The following is a 21,861-nucleotide window of genomic DNA, read 5'->3' as shown; positions in this document are numbered from 1 at the left end:
AAATGTTTACATAAAGATGACAACAGACTGTCTCTAGAATTACTTGAAAAAACACACACACACACACACACCGCTAATTTTAAAGGGTTTTATAAGGCATCTCATCCACTGAACTATAAATTCACCATATACAGAAGCTTTGAGTAATATCCACACAAAGAATTGATTGTGCTAATGCTGTAAGTTAAGACTGTGTGAGTATAATGCTGATTTCTGAGTGCTTTTTATACGTGTTCCCAAGCGGCTGCATTAACCAATAGCTGGTTTCTAAGCCCTGAGGGACACATTATGTACCATAGATATACATACAGTGTATGTCATCAGTTTTCTTCAGGCCAATATGTATTGTTTGTGCTGTTGTGTGTAGTGTGAAGCACTTTTAAGCAAGGCCATGTTAAAGAGTGAAAATGTGCAAATATACCGGTCACAGTTCACATTCCAGCTACTCAAAGTAGATACTACATCTTCTTAAAAATACACACTTATACCTATACTGTATATGCGCAAGTATAAAAGTGGCTACCTTATGCAATAGAAGGCTTTTTAGGCACGGCTGCTTTCTCTCAGGCAACATGCTAATATGATTGCGTACAGTAGTTGTGCCGAGTGGTGAGGAGCAAAGGCAGTGAGCTGCGAGTGTCCCTTTCTTCCAAAATATTCCCCTTAGGTGGCACTCAGCAAGTGTTAGAACAAAAACAAAAAGTTCCAAAGGAATGGATCATACAACACATACAGCACATTTGGACTGTAAAGTAATAAGGTCACACTGATTATTAAGGCATCCCTTTACAGGTCACAAATACCATTCTGTCACTTATATGTAATGGCAAACATGTAATAAATATGTTCAAATGCAACTCTTTCATTAACAATAAGCCAGAGGATACACTATAAGGCCAACTGAGTGGTGACCTCACCACTCATTTGGCAGCTTGAATTGTTGGCCTTCGACCCCAACAGTCATTGCTCAGCTCCGCACTTGGAATTTTCCAGCCTTAGTTACATATTTAACGCCTTTAAAGGGCTTGTACTTCTCTCCATACATGTCGAGTCGACTCACCTTAAGACCTGTAGAGAGGGAAAAAGGAGCCAAGTGAGACGTGAAACAAGAAACTTTTAACTTTGTGCTACTGCTACAATTTGAGGATTCAACAGCAGAGGAGGAATAATGGAAATATCTAGTCTGGAGCAGTTTAGTATTACCTGATATGGCCAGCTGCTGTATCTTCAGGTCAATGTTGAGTGAGGGATTCTCTTCAGGTTTGGGGGCTCCTGACTGCATGCTCAGGCTACCCCGCAGGTTAGGAAGCTTCTGGGGATTCAGTTTCCCAATATCCCAAACCAACACCTATCAAAACACAGAAACACTTGGTGTGAATAAACGCAAACATTAGAGGTTTGGTTTTATTTTCACAAGTTACATCCTAAAAAAGTCAAATATGCTCAGATTTCAGACTCCTCTCAGCATGTGTAGTTACCTTTGTAGCAGAGTCATATGTGCAGCTTCCCTGTGTAGGTGTGAGGTTAACGCTCAGCACTGCTTTAGGCATATGGACAGTGACCATCAAGCCCTCCACAGTTTTCCCCATGGTTTGCTTGGGTCCAATTGTGATGTCCAGTCGACCACATGAGCCTGACTCAAAGAAATTAATGCTCTGCTTCACGTACACTGGGATAGCCACAACACTGAGGAGCGAAACACACGGAGTTGGCTGATGATAATGCATGCAGGTGAAATTCATAGTTGTTCCATATTTACAGTGCCATACTTACTTCTGAGAGCTGACATGATAGTTCATGAGTGTGAAATTTCCATCGGGTGGAATAAAAGAGAGGACGCGCTCTGCCTCCCAGCGCTTGAACCGCACGCATGGGTGGAAACTCACGTCATCTAGAAGACTGGGATTCTGTTATCAAACAACAGTAAGGAGTAAATGTTTCATTTGGACAAATGAACAAGCTAATGTCATGAAAAAATACAAAAACTCACCATAAAGGACAGCGTCAGATCTGGCATCCCAGAGAGCCTCACACAAGCTTCAATTACACCCTGGATCTCTGCAAATACTGTTGTGCCTGAATATGAGCAGATTATCATTATTACTATATAAGTTATAAATACTTTTCATCTTTGGGGATCACAGTGGCAATCATCTGAACCTGATTTATCCACAATGGCGTCTATTTCCTCAATGACATCAAAATAAGCCTCATTATTTGTGTATTTAACGCCAGCCCGCCTCCAGGGGATGTTGGACAGTTGACCCGTTGGTAACATATCACCAACATTACTCCCTCCTGGAAAAAAACACAGAAAAAAGGCAACATTATAAATGTGCACTTAACTGAAAATGCATTGATGGTTTGATGGCAAGAGAATGGCACAGCTCAGACCGGTGACCTGTGAGCGTGTTGACGACTGATCGCAGGATTGTGGGAGGCTTGATCATCTCTTTGAGGATGTTGGACTCAGTTGCTAGTGGAAACCCGTTGTCCAGCATCTCCTCCAACAGCTCGTACACTGTCACGACATTGTCCTTGATCACAGTTTCTGAGCATTCTCCAAAGTAGTCCTGGCAAAATAAAATGTGATACAGTCACCAGACTAACATGCCAAAAAAGAACTAATAAAACTGGGGTGGAATTATCCTAAAAAAAATATGGTTCTATGATAAACCTTGTTGTTGAAATGTGGCGTCTATTGAGCAAAGCAATCCCACCTGGATTGTGTCAGCTATTCTGTGCAGGAACTCTATGACAAACAGTGGGGAGACTTCAGTCTGGATGACTGACAGGAAGAAGAGCTTGCCCCTGAATATGGTGATGAGATAGTGGTGTGGCGTCTGCAGGACAGGAGGTACATTCTCAGGCTCCACCGCCTTCTCCTTCGCCTCGAAAAAGTAATCGCACACGCTCCGGCCGATGACACTCTTCCAGTGTTTCTCCAGGAAGATGTCTCCTGACTGGTTAATCAGGAACAGACTGTGGATCATCTCAGCTGCAACAATGAGGTGTTTGTTGTTGTTAGTGATGCTCTGCTTCACTAATGTGAATGACAAAGGCGTTGCATCAGCGGTTTTTAAACTTTGGACCTCGTTAAGTATTAACAGTTTACAGATAACAACTAATGCGGATGTTCCTGTAAAGCAGAATCATATGTTGTTAACTTTTACCTACTGTCAACCTGTCAAAACAACTTAAACCTCGGGCGACTTCAGCGACTGGTTAGCAATCTGATATAGAGGAACTTCGATGAAAGTTAAATAAAAGACCAATTAAGAGCGACACAAACGCTGAAATTAAACAGGTAAATGCACAGAGTTTGAGCGAATGTTCAAAGTTTTACCTGCTGACTGTAGTTCTACTTGACTGTGCCAGGAATATGGAATTTGTGCCAATATGGCAGGACTTGCCAAGGAGACGCCTGCAGATTTATGCACACGTAAACACAACGTAGACCGCAGTCGAAACACGCATAAACAAATCCAAGCGTTTGGCCAGAATATTAAATGACATAGCACCTTTAAATCCACCAGGCTGCAAATGTTCAGCGACTCTGGCGTAAACGCGACCGATTCTTTCAAAAGCAAAGTGTTCGACTTTTTAATCAGGCAACCTTTGCAGGCAGCTACAGCTTCTAGGGCTCTCCCTGAGTTCTGTCTGTTAGGTTTTGGATCGATAGATTTCAAATATAAAAGACACAAACTGAGATACAGCTTGACATATAATTTAATAAATAACAATTGTTTGTGTAGTCTGATTTAGTAAACAAGTGGTAAAACGTGTTCCCTAAAGTTGAGGGGAGCGGGTTGCTGACAGTGTTTGGGTCGTTTCCTAACACACTTTCTGGCTTTTGATTGGTGGAGCTTTGTGACGTCACACAGCCTGCAGGAAGACTCGGCTGCCTGTGAATCATCCGCGGGCCCCACGCGGTTATTCGTGGCGCGGACACATCTCACGCCGGCTCTAAGGTGATTGCAGCGTGCTCAGTGTCCTCTGCCATGGCGTCCGACGAACCCAAAGCAAAGAAACAGAAACTAACAGAGGAGAAAGCGACGAAGTCTCCGACCAAAAAGACTCCCGCCGAACTGAGGTGACCGAATGATGAAAAGTTAACTGTTCGCGTGCAGTGCGCGAACGCGCGTGTCTGAGTGGGATCAAAGCTCAGCGAGGGAAAGTTACATTGTAGCGTTAGCTACGCAGTAAACTGGTGTACTTTGTAAAAACGTGCATTAAATGTTACATTTCATTTTTTATATTTTAATCATCGGCGGCGGGAAAAGAGGTTGCTGGGCTCCGTAAACAACCAGAGACAGGTATTTTTCACGTGGTTATGTTTTATTGGCTACATGCAAATCTAGGTCAGGAGAGTGTAGGTGCTGTAGCAAGGTTTGAATTCAGGCGGTTCTTCCAGGATCTAATCTAAGATCGCCGTGATCGCCACCTGCCTCGGCTTAAAATAGTTGGCTTGATCTGGGTACTCCATCCTCTCCCTGGGAGGGATTGCTTCGCTGCAGTGGTTCCTGATGAGAGCTGCAGTGAGCCACGCTGTGCCATCTCCCTAAACAATGAATTACCAAGCGGTCACGTGGTTGTGCGTGTGTAATGTTTTTATTTCTTTGTGTGTGTGTCCCAATAAATGTGACTCAGTCGGCGACTGCACATGCTCATCTCACGCCGATCCTGTTGTCGTGTCACCGCATCTCTGTCATTGGCACGGTTCTTAAGATGCAATACATCTTGATAAAGCTGTTTGGATGAGGTTAGACTGGGCAGGACGAGCCAATCAGCACACGGGCAGAACACCCTGCTCCTTTCTCCCGCAGTGACCTCCAATCAGCCAGGCTCAGGTAGGCGGAGCCCTAGTTGCAGGGGTAAATTGATCTGCTCTTCAGACAAAGCTGTAAGTTTTTTATGCATAGCTCTGTTTAGGCCAGTTTTAGGTTGCCTAACAGGTCTGTCAGTGACTAGCTGAGACAGAGACACCATGTCTGCTGCAAGGTAAGACCGTGTTTACATGTAGACATTGGATCTCAAGCCAGACATGGCTTCTGGTTCAGTGTAATTGGCTGCAGAAGGCAAGTAATCATGAGAGTGCAAACCGACAGATGTTTGTGCTGTCGCAATTGATAGCAAGGGTGTGGTAGAGGCTTTTCTTGTTTTTATTAAATGGCATATATGTGACGGGTAACTACGTCTGTCAGAAGTCATCTTCCGTGTTTCCCCTTTTTGCTGTGTTGAATCTTTGATGTTACGCTAGCACATGTTCATGTGGCGTCTGCGTTCAGAGACCTGTGCCATCTGGGGCTTTCCCACAAACGCTGGCGTGCAAGAGCGAATGTGTCTACGCTGCCACAATTCCGGTGCTTTTGTTAAATTATGTAGTTAATTGAATATGAGTTTAAGGAAAACAAAACTAAAGCCTCCAATGCAATCACCGACTCTAAATCGTTGTGGCACATTCCAGTCCTGACACAAAACACACACATCCATTTTAGTCACGGCCTCATTGTGCAGGTTTAAAAATACGCATGTTCACAATTTACTTGTTTGTTATGTTCTGTTATATTCATATCACTATGTTTGCTATAGAAAAGAACAGGCTGTACAAACACAGACCCGGCTCGTCGCTGCCCTTGCTGTGGATGTCATAACATGTTCACATGCATGGCTGACTGGGTTTCTCGCTAGATGCCAGATTTGTTTTAAATTGAAATGTTTCTCGACGAGCCGTTTGTGTTTAATTTAGTCGAGGCACGAGTATTTTGCTTGGAGCTCACAAGAAATGAGAACTGTGTTCTTTAATAAATCAGCCAGTCAGTCTACAGTTGTAACTGATTTCAAAACAAGTTGAGTCATGAGGAGCAGCATGTTGAACTATTGTTATTTGAACACTTTAATGTCCTTTATTTTTCAGCCCTAATTCATTGTTTGGGATGGGAAACCCTTTACTGGACATTTGTGCAGTAGTGGACAAGGACTTCTTGGACAAGTAAGATCTCTCTCTTTACATTTACTGTACTACAATTATAAAGGCAAACATTAAGTTCTGTTCTTTTAAAAATATCTCAAAGTGAAGCCTGTGAGTGAAGTGTGTTACAAGATGAAGTGAATGACGTTATATCATGTAATTCAATCAATGGAGATGCAAGATAATGAGTACAGAAGGGGACAGAGCACATGAGACAACGACCGATATAAGATCACTACACAGCCAAAGTCAGAGGCGTACATTAACTTTATCATTTTATACATTGTAATTTGTGCTGTGTTTATTTTGACTGTCCATCATCATGAATCAAACATCCAGTACTCCTCTCTGTTTTTCATCACATTGACATTATAAAGGATAATTGTATCAGTTCTTTTAGATGACATCAACAGAGGCCTGTGTGCATTAGCGGTTGCCTGCAGTTGTGTGCTCTGTCCAGCCGCTGTCACACTGAATTGACCAGGGCAAAGGGCTGCTTCGACCTCCAGCTCAGAGTCCACAGCTTCTTGCATAAACTCTGGGATTAGAGTGAAAGCAGCCAACCACAGCTCATTCTTAGTCTCACACAGAATAAACCAGGACAAACACTGCACCTTCGGCTCCAACCTGTCTTTTTCTGCTGAAGAATCTATCGTCCCATTAACTCTTTTGGCCAACATCTTTTATTTGTAGTGGTGGGTGGTCACACAACTGCTGTTCTCTTAAGTCCTGCCTTGTGATTTAATACCAGATTGTTTCAGTGAGTCACATTTTCCGTATCAAAACATATCCACACAAAAGTTATCCCTGTTTTTAACATGCCCTGACAAATTTGTGTGAAGGAAAAGACTACGGGTTTATTTTGACAAACTCTTTCTGATGAGCTGCAGTAACTTTCCACTTTTTTTCCTTTAATCATTTGCAGGTACTCTCTAAAGCCCAATGACCAGATCCTGGCAGAGGACAAGCACAAAGAACTGTGAGTACCTCCTGTATGGCAGCATTGTGATGAATAGAGGGAGTTATTACACATGGCTTTGTAGTCTGTAATAACACCTCAGTCATCAGGGGTTTTGTCCCCTCTGCTCCGGGGCAGACCTGTAAAAACAGGCACACAACAGCGGACCTGAGCTCTCTGTCAGAGCTCCAATGGCAGAGAAGCAAATACAAGTTGGCCAATAGCAAAATTGGACACCTCACCTTTCAGTCCCTGTGAGAAAAGAAAGCAAACATTTAACAGCAGGAGATAAAAAAAGTCATGTGTGGTTTGTTTGCAAGATCTTTACACTGGTGATCTTTGCCTGTGCCTATTGGTTCATACTGCTAACAGCATTGTTATAAAGACACTAATCCACTCATTGGTGTGGCCAAATTTTTAAAGAACTTGTGACTGTTGAGTGATAAAGAGAAGCTAAATAACGTCACTCCTGGTCCCTCCACCAGATGTGTCCCCATCCGCAACCTCTGGCTCAGTCTCAGGACCTTTTAGCAGCAGTGGGCCTTCATGAAGCGGTTTCCATAGACATCCACTCTTTGAACTCCTATGAACCACACAGACACATACTGTATGTGTGTGGGTTGCTACAGCTGCTATATTTAGACTGCGTATCACGGCGCATTAGACATTTTTCAGCTGCAAGCACTGCTTCAGACACTGTTGCATAACTAGCAAAATGATCCAGTCTTGTATGTTTTTTTTTTTAAACCTTATTTTAAGGCAGACTCAAAATGAATTAATAAAAGATAGAGATGACAAAGCCTACCTCTGGGAAGCTAAAGTAAAACTGACTTTTTCAGAAAAAAAAAATGTACGAATGACAGGCTTGTCTCTTAATTTAGGTTTGAGGAGATAGTGAAGAAGTTCAAAGTGGAGTACCACGCTGGAGGAGCCACACAGAACTCTGTGAAGATTGCTCAGGTGTGACAAACTGGACCACGACAGTGCTCTTATTACTGTTACCGCCGATGTCGCTGAGTGGCGCTGTCTCACAGAGCTATTGTCACTGTCTGTAGTGGATGATCCAAGAACCCCACAAAGTGGGAACGTTCTTTGGCTGCATCGGCAAAGACAAGTTTGGAGAGATCCTGAAGACGAAGGCTGCGGAGGCCCACGTTGACGCGCACTACTACGAACAGGATGAAGAGCCCACGGGCTCGTGTGCTGCTTGCATCACGGGAGACAACAGGTGAATCTCATGCTCGCTCACTGCAGTCACACCTGGCTGTGGGTCTAACTTTCTAAATCATCTGTTTGCGATTAACACCCCAGGTCCCTGGTTGCAAACCTTGCTGCGGCTAACTGCTACAAGAAGGAAAAGCATTTAGACCTGGAGGAAAATTGGAAGCTAGTAGAAAAAGCCAAAGTCTGCTATATTGCTGTGAGTATAGTAGTTCAGATATTTGTTGTTTTCCTATGATATTTGGGTTAGTTCACCTTTGTACCTGTTCAGAGCCTTCAGCAGATTCATAGGACTCTGATCTGTTGGAGCACATCAAAAATAAAAGAGGGCAGACCAGTGTTGACTCTGTCACTCCTTCCTTCCAGGGTTTCTTCCTCACTGTCTCGTTGGAGTCTATGCTGAAAGTTGCAAAGCATGCATCTGAAAATAACAAGCTGTTTTGCCTGAACCTTTCTGCGCCCTTCATCTGCCAGTTCTTCAAGGACAACCTCATGCAGGTCATGCCCTACGTTGACGTGCTGTTCGGCAATGAGACGGTAGGACACAGACAGACACACAGACTCTTCTGATGATTCACATCATGTGGTTTGTGTGATGACTGGCAGATCTTAACTCTCTAACACTTTGGTTTCCTCAGGAAGCTGTTGCGTTTGCTAAAGAGCAAGATTTTGAAGTAGGTGGACCAAGTTTAATTTTCCCAAACAATTCTGCATTTATTATACCTTTTTATATATTTTTCTTGCTGTGTTAATGTTTATTGTTTTGTGTTCTAGACTGAAGACACACAGGAAATAGCCAGGAAAGCCCAGGCTTTACCCAAAGTGAACTCAAAGAGGCAGAGGGTTGTGGTGTTGACTCAGGGGAAGGATGACACAGTCATGGCTATAAGTAAGGTTCTTCTTTTGTGTGCTCATTTTACTCTCACTCTTTATTAGAGTGTCAGGGTATAATCGATCTGTCCTTTGTGTTCAGGTGACAAGGTCGAGACATTCCCTGTATTAACAATTGACCCCAAAGACATTGTTGATACCAATGGCGCAGGCGATGCTTTTGTTGGAGGTATGTTTACCTGATGTCGTTTTGGAGATTTCTAGTTGACTCTGCTCCTTTTGTGGCTTTCTGTTCATTCTTTAACCCTTTGTGCTGCAGGTTTCCTGTCTGGGCTTGTTCAGGAGAAACCCCTGAGTGAGTGTGTGAAGGCGGCGCACTACGCTGCCAACGTCATCATCCGACGAGCTGGTTGCACGTTTCCAGAAAAACCTGACTTTAAATAGCGACGCCCAAAAAAAAAACGCTACCTTCAGCCTAAAACCTCACTCGAATCCTGCCAAACACACCTTGGACTTTTTAGCCTCTGGTGTTTTCAACAGAAGCGACCTAGAAAAATGTTTTTAATAAGCTGTCTCTTCATCATAATTTACAGTCAATGCATATAACTTTTCAGTGATCATTTGTTCTGTGCCTCCTGATGTGTTTCTGTCTCCGTTCCTCCACTTGGAGCCGCCAAAGGATCATGCAGCCAAGAGCCAATAGAGGGATTTGTTCAAATTAAACCATTTAACCATGTTGTGTTTGCACGATTAGACAAGTTTGGTTTCACAGATGATCAAAGTATGAAAATATCTTGTGGGATTGCTTCTTAATACATTTTGGCTCCAACAGGAGTCCGGCTCTTCTGGCTCTCGGCTGCCTGAGTTATCACTTTGTCATCAGCAACAAGAGGTTGATTTTACAAAGGGGCAACGAATTCTAGACAAACAATAGATTAAAGGAAAAAAAATGCCGCTGTCAAAACCTTCAGGATACTGCATTAATGATGTGCAGTACAGGTTTGTTGTTTTACATTTTTTAAGTTAATTGTTATTTTTATTTTTGTTGTTTACTAAGGGAGGACATTTGGTTTAATTCAAAGTGCACTCATTTTAATATGTGACGACTCATTTGTTCAAAGAAGTTTTTACTTATGCTCTTTTTCCTATGAGTGCCTTTTGTCTACAAGCCCAATCAGAGACAAACCTGTGTAAAATGCTTAGTATGTTGGGAGGGACAAAGGATTTGAATTGTGCAGAATGGGAATGTCAATGGGCATTAAAATGGATATTTTCTTTGCTGTTAATTTGTAACAGAAATTGCATTGACCGATACTTTTTGTAATAGAGTTTATGTGACATTGACTGTGGAACGTTTTTGGGGAATTGCTTATAAATTCAGTGGAAATATACATTTCAAATTAAATTCAAGCTCGGGCCACATTTATTATGAGGCCAGACTTTTTAAACATCAGTATTTGCCGACCGTGTGTTATGTAAGTGTTTGGACAACACTGATTACTTGAATAAAATTATTCTATAATTATACAGGAGGTGGTTGAAAATGCATTTGTTATATGATTATTTGGGCTATTTGGCATGTTCTCACCAAATCCTTATGACGTCTCTTCCTCTTCAGTGGCACAGACTGTGGTGTCCTGCAGCCGAGAGTTACCTAATAAAGATTGGAGATGCTGCAAGCTCCTTTCTTACCTTAACTTTTTTACAATTCATAAATTACAAATAGTTGGAATAGCTGACACAATGTAGAAGCATTACAATCTCCTGGGTTGATTGTGAGGCTTTTATTTTTTGATCTACAGTTTTAGGCTTTTAATTTGAAGGTAAGATAAAGGGAGAAAACAGTGTAGCTCCCTCAGATTACATTTAATATTTTAATTAATTATAAGTTGTTGGGACTCATACCTGAAATAAATTCAAAAGAAAGTAAAGGATTTGTTTCTTTTTCTCTTTCACGACCTGTTGGTTGTAATTCTGTCGTGTTTTCGTCTCAGCCTCTCCTCCTGTAAAGTGATGTCCAGGGCCCTCAGCTGCTTCAGGAAGCCATGATTAGGCAGGATACAACGGCGCTGTCGCACATGCTCAATGGCATCTACCACAGTCAAGGTGTGCCTCGTCATCAGGTACGCCAAGACCAGAGTCACGGACCTGCTCCGACCCATCACGCAGTGCACCAGAACCTTGTCTACAGCAAAACGAAGCAAAGACGTGAACTAAGAAGAAAAGTGTTCACCAGAGATGATTTCTTCCAGGGCTTACTCTGCGGGAAGCTGAGGGCCTCGTGGATGAACTCGGCTGCGGGAAAGAAGTGCTGTGAGATGTTGAACGAGGGTGTGTCATCAGCTTCTACGCCGTAGTACTGGATGTCCATGTCGCTGTAATAATCGGCACCGGTCACCACATTATTCCACTTCCCCTCTGCTGCGTTCAGGACGTGCGTAACACCCAGGTCCCTCAGGGCTTCCAGCTCCAGAGCCGTTTTCCTGTAACGTCCACAGACTTGGTGTGAACCTGTCCAGGTTTAAAAAACTAGCGGGTCACCGTGAAACCCATGTGGGCATTTACTCACTCATCCCCGATGTAGACGCCAGGCCAGACCTCATTCACGTGCGTATACTGAGCCCCGGTGCCGTTCCAGAACAGCTGCTCCAGCTCTAATGTTCCCGGGGTGATGTAGTCGCTGTCTGGGTCCACCCGCACCGATGTGTACGGGTTTTTACTCCTGGCCTTCAATGCACAGGACGACATGTCTCACCTCTGCAGAAAATAAGCTGATATTATGTTAGAGCTGCATTTTAATATAGTGATATATGGAAATACAGGCTGTACAATAAGGAACAGGACCGATAAAACCTGACAATTTGATCAGAACGTTGTAACAACACATCGCTGTACTGACCTCTTCCTTAGGTTTCTTAGAGCAGGACCCAGGAGCAGCACCTCAGCGTCCTGTGTGTGAGTGTGAGTAAAATACAGATCTGAAATGGGACCAGCTCTGTGTTGAACGTGATATTTTTAGGCAGCACCTGACATTAACAACTTGACACACACACAGTTGCTTTCTTGTAGCCTTCTTAAGGTAGCTCGGTCACCACATGTGCCAGTTATTCCCTTCCTGAATCACTTACAGTAAAGAAACACTCCCTTATGAGACATTGTGCTGGAAATCAGAATAAAGTGGCAGTGACATCATTGTTTTATGGGAATGTGTGTTTTGTGTGAACAGGTGTCGGTTATTTATGGAGACGGAAAACTTCAACTTTACACTTTATTGTTGCAGAAGCACACGAAAGCTACAAGCCAGATATTTTGTCCAAACATCTTGTTCCTGTGTCCATTATGAAGAGGCGTCAGTGCGGTCCCTCCTCTCTGATTTGGCTGCTTTGGAAGCGGATACTGAGCTCCAGTTCTCTGAGTTGCTGCAGGAATCCAGAGTTTGGGCCGACGTCTCGATTCAGACGCACGGCAGCGATGGCCTCCGCCAACGGCAGGTCCTGGCAGATCATCAGATAGGCCAGAACCAGCGCCCCAGAGCGGCTGACACCCATGGCACAGTGCACAAACACCTTCCCTGGAATAAATAAGTACAGCGTCAACAATCTAATTCTCTATCTGCGTTGGTGTTGTTTGGTGGCTTTGAAGCACACTGACCATTTTTCCCAAGCGCACCCTCTATGAACTGCGCAGCCGGTCTGAAGAAAGGTCGAAGGTCAAACTCAGTATGGTCCGCGGCTTCAACGCCGTAGTATTCCACCCCCAGATCGCTGTAAAACTGCTGACTCGTGTTGATGCGATGTCGACCCGCTGCCGCGTTCAGTACGTGCGTTACACCCAGGGAGGAGAGCGCGCTTTTATCTCGTGCCACAGACCTGCACACACACCACGGACAAGCTCGCGTACCGTTCGTATGTACATTTTTAGGTGCGACGTGTGCGCTCTCCTACTCACTCATCTCCAACGTACAGATTCGGCCACACTTGATTGACAGGTGCCACTGGCTTCCTGTTAGTCCAGAGAATTTCCCTCAGCTCTGTCAGAGGCAGCGTTCCCTTCTCTTCAGCTAAGTGCCCTCTGTAGCAACACACATGTACGCGTCTGTGCATACACTGGTGACTTTACCTGTAGCTCTGCCCGTGACTCTGTGTGCGTTTACAGGGTCTGGGCTTGCTGCCGTCGCCTCCTCTCCCTCTCCAGGCTCATGTCCAGGCTGCGGAGCTGCTGCAGGAAGCCTGGGTTGGGGCAGATGTCCCTGTGCTGCCTGACAGCAGCCACAGCCTCCTGCAGCCTCAGGCCCTCAGCGATCATCAGGAAGGCCAGCACCAAGGCTGCAGAGCGGCTCACGCCCATTAGACAGTGGACGAACACCCGTCCTGCAGCAGCGAACAACATAGAATCAATAGAAAGTTGCCATAAGTTGTTCTGATTGATTGCAAAGAGTTTAAATCGAGATCTTTTCACAGGACTTGCCTCCCATCGCAAGTGCAGCTTTGATGTATCGCGCCGTCGGGTAAAAAAAAGGACTAAGGATAAAATCTATCGCGTCGTCCGCCTCCACCCCATAATAATCCACAGTCATGTCTCTGTAGAAGCGTGGGCCCGTGTTGACATACAGGTTCGTTGGTCCGTGAGCAGCGTTCACTATGTGTGTGACGCCCAGACTGTGCAGAGTGGCCTTGTCACGAGCTGCCGCCCTGCAACACACGTCGCCGCTGTAAGAACCTGAGCAAAGCGGGTTTGTGTAGACGCACACGCGTGTGTTATAGCGCGTGGACCTACTCGTTGCCTATGTAAAGGTTTGGCCAGACTTGATTGACGTGTCCTGTAGGTCGTCTGTCCGTGAGGAGGAAGTCCTGCAGGTCTGAGACTGAAGGAGGGGCGTACGGTGGATCCCGCAGAGACATCCTGACACACAGAGAATCAGAAGTAACATCTGTGAATTTAATGTGAGGTAAAATGTGAGTTACGCTGAAGTGCTCACACCGACCTGTTTTCACTCTGCATCAACTCCTCTCAGCTCAGACTCATCTCCTGCCTGGCTCTCGCTCGTTATTTCCACTGCAGCCGTGTCTTTTTATAACTCTGTAATCATACACTCATTAGTGCCAAACGCGTCCTGCAGCCGGAATTAATCGACAGCTCGGGTGCTTTAAACACATTTAATCCGTTTTGCAAAGCTGGAGTCTTTTTTCCTTCGTGGGGCAGTAATGTGACATAATCCTGTAAACTATAACATTAGCTCACTCGCTGACTCTCCACGGTGACGACAGACTGTTTTGTAACACACCGTTACACAATATTCATCTCTGCTGCTCGTCCCCTTTAAGAAATGTGATCGAGCTGCGACACAACATTCACCAGTGACTTGTTATTTAGATAATGATGATTTACTGACTCTAACTCTGGGCCACAAAGGGAAAAGAAAAAACAATGTACAGCTCATAATATTTTATTATTTCCTATACTGTACTTATTACATTTTTACATTGTTGTAAAGCATGTCATGTATTATTCTACTTTGTTTACCATTTTAATTTATCATTAATAAACCAGTTCTTTAGCTGTTGCATTAATTGGCCATGAAATAGAATTATTCACATAATGAAATATGTATATTTTATATTAATGATTGATGGGTTGTTGTTTTTAAATGCAATGTACTACATATTTTACACTCATCCACAAAATGTATTTCAATATAATATATATTTAATATATATTTAATCAATGGGTACAATAGTCACACGGCTGCATTTACAAAATACTGGCAGGTAATATTTGAATACAGTTTGAATTACAAAACAAAAAAAAAATGCACAGACAAATATAACTCTTGAGACCAACTTGTGCAAATAAACAGACCACGCTTAAATATTGTCCATTCTGACTGGAGTGTAAAAGCACAGAGACGAAGCGGTCCCGAGGCGACTACTCATCAGACGTCAGACGGACGTCAGAGCAGAGGACAGAGTCTCCGTCTGAGTGTGAGCTGTTCGTCCAATTTGAGGAGGAGAAACAGGAAGTTCCGGTTCGGGTAAATGGCGCGTTTTTGGACCACAAGCCTCAGAGCCTCTCGCAGAGGGAGACGCTGCCGTAGCATCAAGTACCCCAGCACCAGCGTGGCCGATCGGCTCACACCCATGATGCAGTGCACCAGCACCTTCCCTGCAGAGGACAGTGGGGGGAAAATGAATGGAGAATGAGACGATGTGGACGAGACGGTGAGCGTCACATGCATTTACTCAGTCACCTTTGCTCTTCAGGGCTTTATGTATGAAGTCAGCTGCGACTCTGAAGTAACGGCTGAGGTCAAAGTGGTCAGAATCGTCTGCCGAGATGCCAAAGTAAACACAGGTGTTCCCATAAAAACTCTGGTCACCAACGCTGCCCTGCTTGGCGTGCGCTGCGTTCAGGACGTGAGTGATGCCCAGTTTATGTAACGTCCTCCTATTCTGTGCTACAGCCCTGGAGACATGAGCAAAGGTCAGCATAGAACCACAAGGAGCCGTAATATGGACTGTTGAGTTAAAAAGGAAGTTTGCGTGTGTCTCATGTTACAACCAATCCTTTTCCCTTCATAAATCCCACAAAGATGCAGTTGTCCCCTACAACAGGCTCTAAAAGCGGGACACACTCACACGTTTCCGAGGAAGAGGTTGGGCGAGACTTCATCCACCGGCGTGAGCTCCAGAGCGCAGGAATCCAAGATGAGCTCCAGTTCTTTAATAAGCACCAGGTCCGTTCGCTGGCCGGCCCCTGACATCCTCCCCGGACGCAGACTGCTCCTCCAACGGACCCTAGCGCTGCTCCTGCCCCTTAACTGCAGGATTCACTGAGGGACATGAGCAGGTGGCTGTTTGAATGCCGCTCCACTCCAAAATTAGCTCCCTGTGTTCAGTGTGTTCTCTCTGACTGGATGTGCAGCTATTTGCATTGATTGGTCTGTTTACTGATGCCAGCCAAAGATCCTGAGGGGGAAGTATGGAGTCAGAATGTCATCACTGAGGTCATAGCAGGAGGGAACGGGGGAGGGTTCCGACATGCACTATACACAGTACATCCAGACTCCACCTGGATTTAGTTTGTCTCATCGAACCCTTTGTTCTGCAGTTCTTGGTCCAAAACTATGAGCTGTCTCAGAAACCCTCTGTTTGGACAAATCCACCTCTTCTGTTGCACAAGGCGAATAGAGGACAGGAGACTGAGGTGCTGATGAATCATCAGGTAGGAGAGGACCAACGCCGCTGAGCGACTCACGCCCACAGCACAGTGGACCAACACCTTCCCTGGAAAACACACAATAGCACAACAAACCAGGCCCCTGGAAGGACGGCTGGCCCCGCCCACAGTGTGGCAGGTTCTGATTAGTCAGCAGTTAAACGTACCTGCTGACGACAAAGCCCGGTGAATGAACTCAGCCGCTGGGTAGAAGAAAGGTGAAAGGTCAAAGGTGGGCAGGTCGTTGGCTGGGACTCCATAGTATTTCACCGTGGTGCCGTAGAAGTCGTCGCTGCCCTTGCAGCACAGCTTCCCGTGCGCGGCGTTCAGCACATGGGTGATGCCCAGCTGACTCAGGCCCAGCTTGTCATGAGACATGAACCTGCTCCACAGATTAGAGTCACACAAACACAAACCCGTATAGTGTCACTGAGGGCGGCTCAGGGTACTCACATGTCGCCCAGATACAGGTTGGGCCACACCTCATCTCCGTGGCGACAGGAGCGCGGAGCCGAATGTAAAACCTCCTCCAGCTCTTGGAGGGTCTTTGCACGCTGGTCCTTCTCCTCCGAGGCTCGTGGGTCGCGTCTCCCGTCCGACTCTTCGCCCGAAGACCACTTCACGTCCGCCATGTCTCGCCTTCAGCGGCTGTAAACAAGCTTAAGGCTGCTGCTGAACGTCCACGTCACCATGAGCGTGACTGTCCAGAACAGGTGGAGCAGCTTGGCCCAGACGCCCGGTCACACGCCGACATCCAGACACGTGCTGATAATTAGATAAGTGCTTTGAAACCCCCTCCGTGCAAGTTTGTTCTGTCAAACTCAATTCAAACGGCCCATTAAAGCTCCGTGGGAACCAGTGAGCAGCTCCCAGTGAGCAGCTCCCAGTGAGCAGCTCCCAGTGAGCAGCTCCCAGTGAGCAGCTCCCAGTTGGCCGCTGTGCGACCAGCAGATGTCAGTGTGCTTTGCTGGGCAGCCCTGCAGCAGCTCCAGCTCCTCTTTACTGCTGCTGTTCCTCGCTGTCGCTTCCTGTTTGGTGTTGCCTAGTCGTCAGAGGCATGTTGGGCATGAAGCACTCATGCGAGTTGGGAGCAAAGCAGACTGGTCTCCTCCCTCCGGCCGCGCAGTGACACTGGATTTTTGGTGAGTGAGGCAACTCCTTGGTTCTGTCTTTTAAAGCAGGTTTTTTAAGTACACGTCTGCCGTAACTTGTTTGTTCTGGTAAATACGTAGCTCTGGTTTTGCTGGGGGACCTCAGCTGAAGGAAGTTTGTCAGCAACGTGGTAAAAGACGCTGAAACCACTGTGGGACAGAAATGTTCCAGTGTGACGTTTCACTGTGTCCCAGTGGCGAACGCACTGGGAGCCCTTTGTCACATTCTCTCTGTCTCTCACACACACTGAGGGGCTTTCTGTCTCTCAGCTGTGTGTCACTGCCCACGGAGGCTGAATGTCAAACTGCTGACATGGCACTTCAGACGCTCCAGGATGAATGGCTAGAAATATAGGGGCTGTATTAGACATTAAACATGTTTAATTAGCTGAGGGGAGATTGTGGCGTGTGGATCCCTCACTGCCAGTCAGCCACTATATGATGCACTTGTTTGAGATTTTAGATAAATGTCACGGTTTTCTGGACTAATAAGAATAAAGCCAGTAAGTTCTTGTAACCTACAATACCAACCAGCGAGAACATGTATTGATATTTCATTAGGTTTTATTTAATCTGCCTAATAGCCCCAATAAAAAGCTGCTGCTTTGGTGATTTCCAGCCTCTATCTGCCGTCCAATCAGCACATATTGTACACTATCAGCCCCATTCAGCAGTTCACTGTAGTACAGTCGTGTTGGTGGACCTTTGGAGCTGTAGGGAGGACAGGACGAGCAGAACCCCGGTCAACTTATCAGAAGGTCAAAGGGCAGAGAGGAGGAAAAGACAGAGCAGCGCCCGGGTCTGACTCTGGTGAGAGCAACGCAGTGTGAACTGTGACCAGTTAGTGACTCACCTGGTTTGTGTGCTTCATTATGAACCAACACCCGGTGAGCCGAGTGTTTACACTCAGCTGCCAGAGGATGAGAGGTGCTCAGTGCGTTTTGCAATAGTGTGTCCTGTCCTGAGCTGAACTCATGAAAGTAACAAGAAATGTCTGTGTGTGTAAAACCACTGTCTTCTTGCCACTGACTAATTATTTAAACAGTCTGCCAGTTGTACTTTCCTCCAGTCTGAGGCTTCAGCATTACAAAGTTGTTTACATAGAAGCAGAATTCTAGCTTTTCAAAACTCAACACACTGATTAATATATTTTTTTAATCAGTGGATGGCTGGATACAGAAATCAGCGTGACACCGTAGATGTCTCGTATGGAGCAACAGATAAGGGAGCGATAAAGAGCTGGCGATAGCACAGCGCTGTGTGATGAGACGGAGCCACGGTGTGTTCGTATAATAAATAAATAATCCACATGCAGTAGCAAATCTTTGCAAAGTGCAGCATCTGCGTATAATAAGATAATACAGACTTTGATCAGCTGGAAGATCGCACGCTTGTTTTTTTCACTCTGCTTCTATTTGGTGCAGTTAATTTGATTAAAATTCTCGCCATCGCCACACTCAGTCCCACTGTACCCGTGTGCGTTCGCAGTGGCATGGCGCAGTCGGACGACGGGGTGAGTGCCTGGGGCTGCAAGCGGGTGGCCCAGTGGCTGCAGGAGGAAGGCTTCGGGGCCTACGTGGAGCTACTGTGCGCCCAGCACAGACTGGACGGCCTCAGCCTGCTGGCGCTGACGGAGGCCGACCTGCGGGGCCCCCCACTGGGCCTCACCGTGCTGGGGGACATCAAGAGGTTGACCATAGCCCTCCGCCGCCTCCAGCGACAGAACCAGGCCCAGCTGGGGGAACTGGGCATCCAGCCTGTGGACATCCTCGCCGCGGGGCTCCCGCCGGGTGCCTCGGGGGCTGATTGGAGCTGCGATGGCGCCGAGAGGAGACATACCACCGGTGACTACGCGGCCAATGGGACTGAGCTGCGGTTGAGGAACGGCACCAGGTCCGTTTGCAGTTTGGGAAAGGTGCTGTGTCAGACACACACCAACGGAGGCTGTAGCCAACACATGGCTGGCAGACTGGACCCAGAGGTGTGGAAGACGGTCATCAGCTCCATATATGTGTGTCTTGTATTTGGATTCACGTCTGTTGTCATGGTAATTGTGCATGAACGCGTCCCAGACATGAGGACATATCCACCGCTGCCTGATATTTTCCTGGACAGGTAGCAGATCTTTTAAACATCTTCTTGACGGCACCTTTCAATGCGTACACTCTGCTGATGATGAAGATGTTTGTGTCTCCCAGTGTTCCCAGAATCCCTTGGGCTTTCGCTATGGCTGAAGCTTGTGGGCTCATTCTGTGTTACATGTTCCTGCTGATCCTGCTCCTGCACAAGCACAGGTAGCCCACATTCACAGTCCTTCTGTCCGCTGCTGTCATTGCGTGTGTGTGTGCGTGTTTGTGTAAACAGACAACTTGATCACACTGCTTTGTGTTCGCCTCGACCTCAGGTCCATTCTCCTCAGGCGCCTGTGCTCATTGATGGGAACCGTGTTCCTGCTGCGCTGCTGCACCATGTTCGTCACCTCGCTCTCTGTGCCCGGGCAGCACCTGAAGTGTGCCAGCAAGGTGGGTGAGAGGATCTGATGAACAGACCCCCCCCCCGGGGTGGAGGGCGCGGCCGGCTCACTGCTTCTTGTTCCGCAGACGTATGGAGACGCGTGGGGGAAGGTGCAGAGAGCGGTGGCCATCTGGAGCGGCTTCGGGATGACGCTGACCGGCGTCCAGACATGCGGAGACTACATGTTCAGTGGACACACTGTCGTCATCACAATGTTGAACTTCTTTGTGACTGAATGTAAGCATATGCCTTTAAACTTGTTTGATATTAAATATTATGTATCCTTTGAAAGTTTAATAATGATCTAAAGCAGCTGAAAACTACAAATGTTACTCATATGTACAAATATACATGTAATATTTTAAACCAGTAAGATGATTGGAAAATAATGAAAAGGCTTCACAGACAGTAATAGTCAGAATTGGATCAGTGTGTTCACTGTGGGATTGATTCAGTTTTGCCTTAATGGTTCTCTTCAATTCCAGACACTCCACAGTCCTGGAATCTCATTCACACTATTTCCTGGGTGCTCAACCTCTTTGGCATCTTCTTCATCCTGGCGGCTCACGAGCACTACTCCATCGACGTCTTCATCGCCTTCTACATCACCACCCGCCTCTTCCTCTACTACCACACCTTGGCCAACACCCGCGCCTACCAGCAGAGCCGGAGAGCGCGGATTTGGTTCCCCATGTTCTTCTTCTTCGAGTGCAACGTGAACGGACCGGTCCCCAACCAGTACCACTGGCCCTTCAGCAAACCCGCCTTCATGAAAACTCTAATCGGATAAGGTGCACGGTCAAAGACGAGCAGCTGCAACGTGCATGGATTGGAATATTACAGCCTGAATGAGAAACCCATTACTTGAAATGCAGCTTCTTATGTTTGGATGGTTCTAAGTCTAAAATGTGGATGATTTTTTAACCTTATTTGTGTAAATGGATGATCTTTATCTTGTTAAGTTGTCTTATATTTATTGGAATAAAATGCTATATTGTTTTTTTTTCCCAAAATGCAAAGCTGCCCGTGTTCATTCAATTGCTTGCTGCCAAATAACCAAAGATTGGGGTTTACTTTATGATTTTATTTGCCTTATATATTTCACCTTCTTATCTCTCTTTTTTTTAAATGGTTAAACTTCACTGCTGATTAAATCTTATTTGTTGTCACTGTTCTGCATTTTAATTCTGTTCTACAGCTTTTCTGGGTTTTTTTTGTGTTTTGTAGAGAAGACTTTTCACATGTTTTTACTATCTGACACTTGTTTGCAGATTATTAGAGGAGCTCAACCGTTCCCTGATCTTCTGTTTTGTGTTTCACAACAAACATTTTTCTAATCATTTCACCTTTGGGATATTATAGCATTCACAGTTAATTTTTTCAAAAATTTAACTGTGGAATTATCAAAGTTTTTCTTTTTATAATTATTGCCATATTCCAATATGATACTGTGTTTATTAATAGCAGCATCAGCCTGAGGTGTCTGGATAGCACTGTTCAAAGACTGACGTCGTCAGCCAACTAAATATTGTTTACTATGTCACTTTCTATGTTTTTCCAAACTCTAATTGTTTACAATTTATCGTCTTCTTTTCAGTGTGGAAGTATATAATCTGCCTTTTAGCCAAACAAGAAATGTTTACAGATATGTAACATTGTTTTTATATTTAATTTTTTAAATATTCTAGACTGACCCCCTTGGCTGCTTTTACAGTGTGTATTTATTCTTTTTTTTTTAAATAAAGTGGACTATAATTTTGTAAAATTCTAATTTGTATCATTAAAGATTATACTGTGCTCCAGCGTGCCTCAGACATGAAAGAGACAATGGGAATAAATGGCTACTCATCTTAGTATTTGAGGCATTTACATCATTGTTACAAAAATAATAAAACTGCAAACTCGTGGCTGGCTCCGTGTCTTCTTCAGCACTTGCAGCAGGTGGTCCCCTCGCGATGTAATTGAATAAATCCACCACTGTGTGACAGCAGAGCCCGGTG

At 45.4% G+C, this 21,861-nt stretch overlaps 6 protein-coding genes across 9 annotated transcripts; 2 read left to right on the top strand and 4 right to left on the bottom strand.

The window, feature by feature from the left end:
* Positions 1-74: 74 nt before the first annotated feature.
* On the bottom strand, positions 75-3,496 carry ap3m1 (adaptor related protein complex 3 subunit mu 1). Of its 2 annotated transcripts, none has more exons than XM_029126881.3 (9): positions 3,347-3,496; positions 2,721-2,998; positions 2,402-2,573; positions 2,161-2,298; positions 1,991-2,076; positions 1,774-1,907; positions 1,479-1,686; positions 1,204-1,348; positions 75-1,068 (listed from the first exon to the last, which is right to left on the bottom strand). In XM_029126881.3, exons 2-9 carry the CDS (start codon positions 2,991-2,993, stop codon positions 968-970), a joined length of 1,257 nt encoding a protein of 418 aa, XP_028982714.1. In that variant the 5' UTR covers positions 2,994-2,998; positions 3,347-3,496; the 3' UTR covers positions 75-967. The 2 variants fall into 2 exon arrangements, with proteins under 2 accessions (XP_028982714.1, XP_028982715.1); XM_029126882.3 differs by lacking the exon at positions 3,347-3,496 and adding an exon at positions 3,174-3,310.
* Positions 3,497-3,882: 386 nt separating this feature from the next.
* adka (adenosine kinase a) lies at positions 3,883-10,508 on the top strand. Of its 3 annotated transcripts, XM_055502228.1 has the most exons (13): positions 3,972-4,093; positions 4,284-4,316; positions 4,415-4,850; positions 5,918-5,992; positions 6,897-6,950; positions 7,811-7,889; positions 7,985-8,157; positions 8,241-8,349; positions 8,517-8,687; positions 8,789-8,824; positions 8,925-9,039; positions 9,124-9,210; positions 9,301-10,508. In XM_055502228.1, exons 4-13 carry the CDS (start codon positions 5,937-5,939, stop codon positions 9,423-9,425), a joined length of 1,005 nt encoding a protein of 334 aa, XP_055358203.1. In that variant the 5' UTR covers positions 3,972-4,093; positions 4,284-4,316; positions 4,415-4,850; positions 5,918-5,936; the 3' UTR covers positions 9,426-10,508. The 3 variants fall into 3 exon arrangements, with proteins under 3 accessions (XP_028982717.1, XP_055358203.1, XP_028982718.1); XM_029126884.3 differs by lacking the exons at positions 4,284-4,316; positions 4,415-4,850 and having other exon boundaries at positions 3,883-4,093; XM_029126885.3 differs by lacking the exons at positions 3,972-4,093; positions 4,284-4,316; positions 4,415-4,850 and adding an exon at positions 4,857-5,001.
* A 238-nt stretch (positions 10,509-10,746) lies between these two features.
* On the bottom strand, positions 10,747-14,230 carry LOC114841872 (uncharacterized). Its single transcript, XM_041074077.2, has 10 exons — positions 13,966-14,230; positions 13,758-13,883; positions 13,449-13,672; positions 13,135-13,351; positions 12,930-13,052; positions 12,633-12,850; positions 12,335-12,552; positions 11,551-11,732; positions 11,241-11,464; positions 10,747-11,166 (listed from the first exon to the last, which is right to left on the bottom strand). Exons 1-10 carry the CDS (start codon positions 13,980-13,982, stop codon positions 10,934-10,936), a joined length of 1,782 nt encoding a protein of 593 aa, XP_040930011.1. The 5' UTR covers positions 13,983-14,230; the 3' UTR covers positions 10,747-10,933.
* A 435-nt stretch (positions 14,231-14,665) lies between these two features.
* On the bottom strand, positions 14,666-15,750 carry zgc:153981 (dual specificity protein phosphatase family protein). The gene is made up of 3 exons (XM_029126918.3): positions 15,617-15,750; positions 15,229-15,443; positions 14,666-15,143 (listed from the first exon to the last, which is right to left on the bottom strand). The coding sequence occupies exons 1-3, from the start codon at positions 15,739-15,741 to the stop codon at positions 14,932-14,934; spliced, it is 552 nt and encodes a 183-aa protein (XP_028982751.1). The 5' UTR covers positions 15,742-15,750; the 3' UTR covers positions 14,666-14,931.
* A 305-nt stretch (positions 15,751-16,055) lies between these two features.
* Positions 16,056-16,977, bottom strand: LOC114841781 (dual specificity protein phosphatase 13-like). Its single transcript, XM_029126916.3, has 3 exons — positions 16,650-16,977; positions 16,364-16,578; positions 16,056-16,264 (listed from the first exon to the last, which is right to left on the bottom strand). Exons 1-3 carry the CDS (start codon positions 16,826-16,828, stop codon positions 16,056-16,058), a joined length of 603 nt encoding a protein of 200 aa, XP_028982749.1. The 5' UTR covers positions 16,829-16,977.
* A 52-nt stretch (positions 16,978-17,029) lies between these two features.
* Positions 17,030-21,766, top strand: LOC114841753 (sphingomyelin synthase-related protein 1-like). The gene is made up of 6 exons (XM_029126869.2): positions 17,030-17,338; positions 18,836-19,462; positions 19,546-19,641; positions 19,752-19,869; positions 19,948-20,098; positions 20,347-21,766. Exons 1-6 carry the CDS (start codon positions 17,148-17,150, stop codon positions 20,649-20,651), a joined length of 1,488 nt encoding a protein of 495 aa, XP_028982702.2. The 5' UTR covers positions 17,030-17,147; the 3' UTR covers positions 20,652-21,766.
* Positions 21,767-21,861: the final 95 nt, after the last annotated feature.

This window comes from Betta splendens, chromosome 15 (assembly GCF_900634795.4).
Source record: "Betta splendens chromosome 15, fBetSpl5.4, whole genome shotgun sequence".
In the NCBI taxonomy this organism is placed as follows: Eukaryota; Metazoa; Chordata; class Actinopteri; order Anabantiformes; family Osphronemidae; genus Betta; species Betta splendens.
The sequence above is the reverse complement of the archived record's forward strand: the minus strand, read 5'-3'. Positions and strand labels throughout refer to the sequence as shown.

Bases quoted from the DNA above. Each gene is read 5' to 3' on its own strand.
- zgc:153981 (XM_029126918.3), bottom strand. From the start codon at position 15,741: ATGTCAGGGGCCGGCCAGCGAACGGACCTGGTGCTTATTAAAGAACTG. The intron at 15,444-15,616 runs GTGAGTGTGTCC...TCATGTCTCCAG, and splicing joins AACCTCTTCCTCGGAAACGT to GGCTGTAGCACAGAATAGGA. The intron at 15,144-15,228 runs GTGACTGAGTAA...TGTCCTCTGCAG, and splicing joins TAAAGCCCTGAAGAGCAAAG to GGAAGGTGCTGGTGCACTGC.
- adka (XM_029126884.3), top strand. From the start codon at position 4,002: ATGGCGTCCGACGAACCCAAAGCAAAGAAACAGAAACTAACAGAGGAG. The intron at 8,825-8,924 runs GTAGGTGGACCA...TTTGTGTTCTAG, and splicing joins CTAAAGAGCAAGATTTTGAA to ACTGAAGACACACAGGAAAT. The intron at 9,040-9,123 runs GTAAGGTTCTTC...CTTTGTGTTCAG, and splicing joins TGACACAGTCATGGCTATAA to GTGACAAGGTCGAGACATTC.
- LOC114841872 (XM_041074077.2), bottom strand. The intron at 13,673-13,757 runs GTAGGTCCACGC...CGTGTGTTGCAG, and splicing joins AACCTTTACATAGGCAACGA to GGCGGCAGCTCGTGACAAGG. The intron at 11,167-11,240 runs GTAAGCCCTGGA...GTTTTGCTGTAG, and splicing joins GGCCCTCAGCTTCCCGCAGA to ACAAGGTTCTGGTGCACTGC.
- ap3m1 (XM_029126881.3), bottom strand. From the start codon at position 2,993: ATGATCCACAGTCTGTTCCTGATTAACCAGTCAGGAGACATCTTCCTG. The intron at 2,299-2,401 runs GTCACCGGTCTG...GTTTTTTTCCAG, and splicing joins AGTCGTCAACACGCTCACAG to GAGGGAGTAATGTTGGTGAT. The intron at 1,687-1,773 runs GTAAGTATGGCA...TTCGCTCCTCAG, and splicing joins TATCATGTCAGCTCTCAGAA to TGTTGTGGCTATCCCAGTGT.
- LOC114841781 (XM_029126916.3), bottom strand. From the start codon at position 16,828: ATGGCGGACGTGAAGTGGTCTTCGGGCGAAGAGTCGGACGGGAGACGC. The intron at 16,579-16,649 runs GTGAGTACCCTG...TCTGTGGAGCAG, and splicing joins AACCTGTATCTGGGCGACAT to GTTCATGTCTCATGACAAGC. The intron at 16,265-16,363 runs GTACGTTTAACT...TGTGTTTTCCAG, and splicing joins CCGGGCTTTGTCGTCAGCAG to GGAAGGTGTTGGTCCACTGT.
- LOC114841753 (XM_029126869.2), top strand. From the start codon at position 17,148: ATGTCAGTGTGCTTTGCTGGGCAGCCCTGCAGCAGCTCCAGCTCCTCT. The intron at 17,339-18,835 runs GTGAGTGAGGCA...GTGCGTTCGCAG, and splicing joins GCAGTGACACTGGATTTTTG to TGGCATGGCGCAGTCGGACG. The intron at 19,642-19,751 runs GTAGCCCACATT...CCTCGACCTCAG, and splicing joins CTGCTCCTGCACAAGCACAG to GTCCATTCTCCTCAGGCGCC.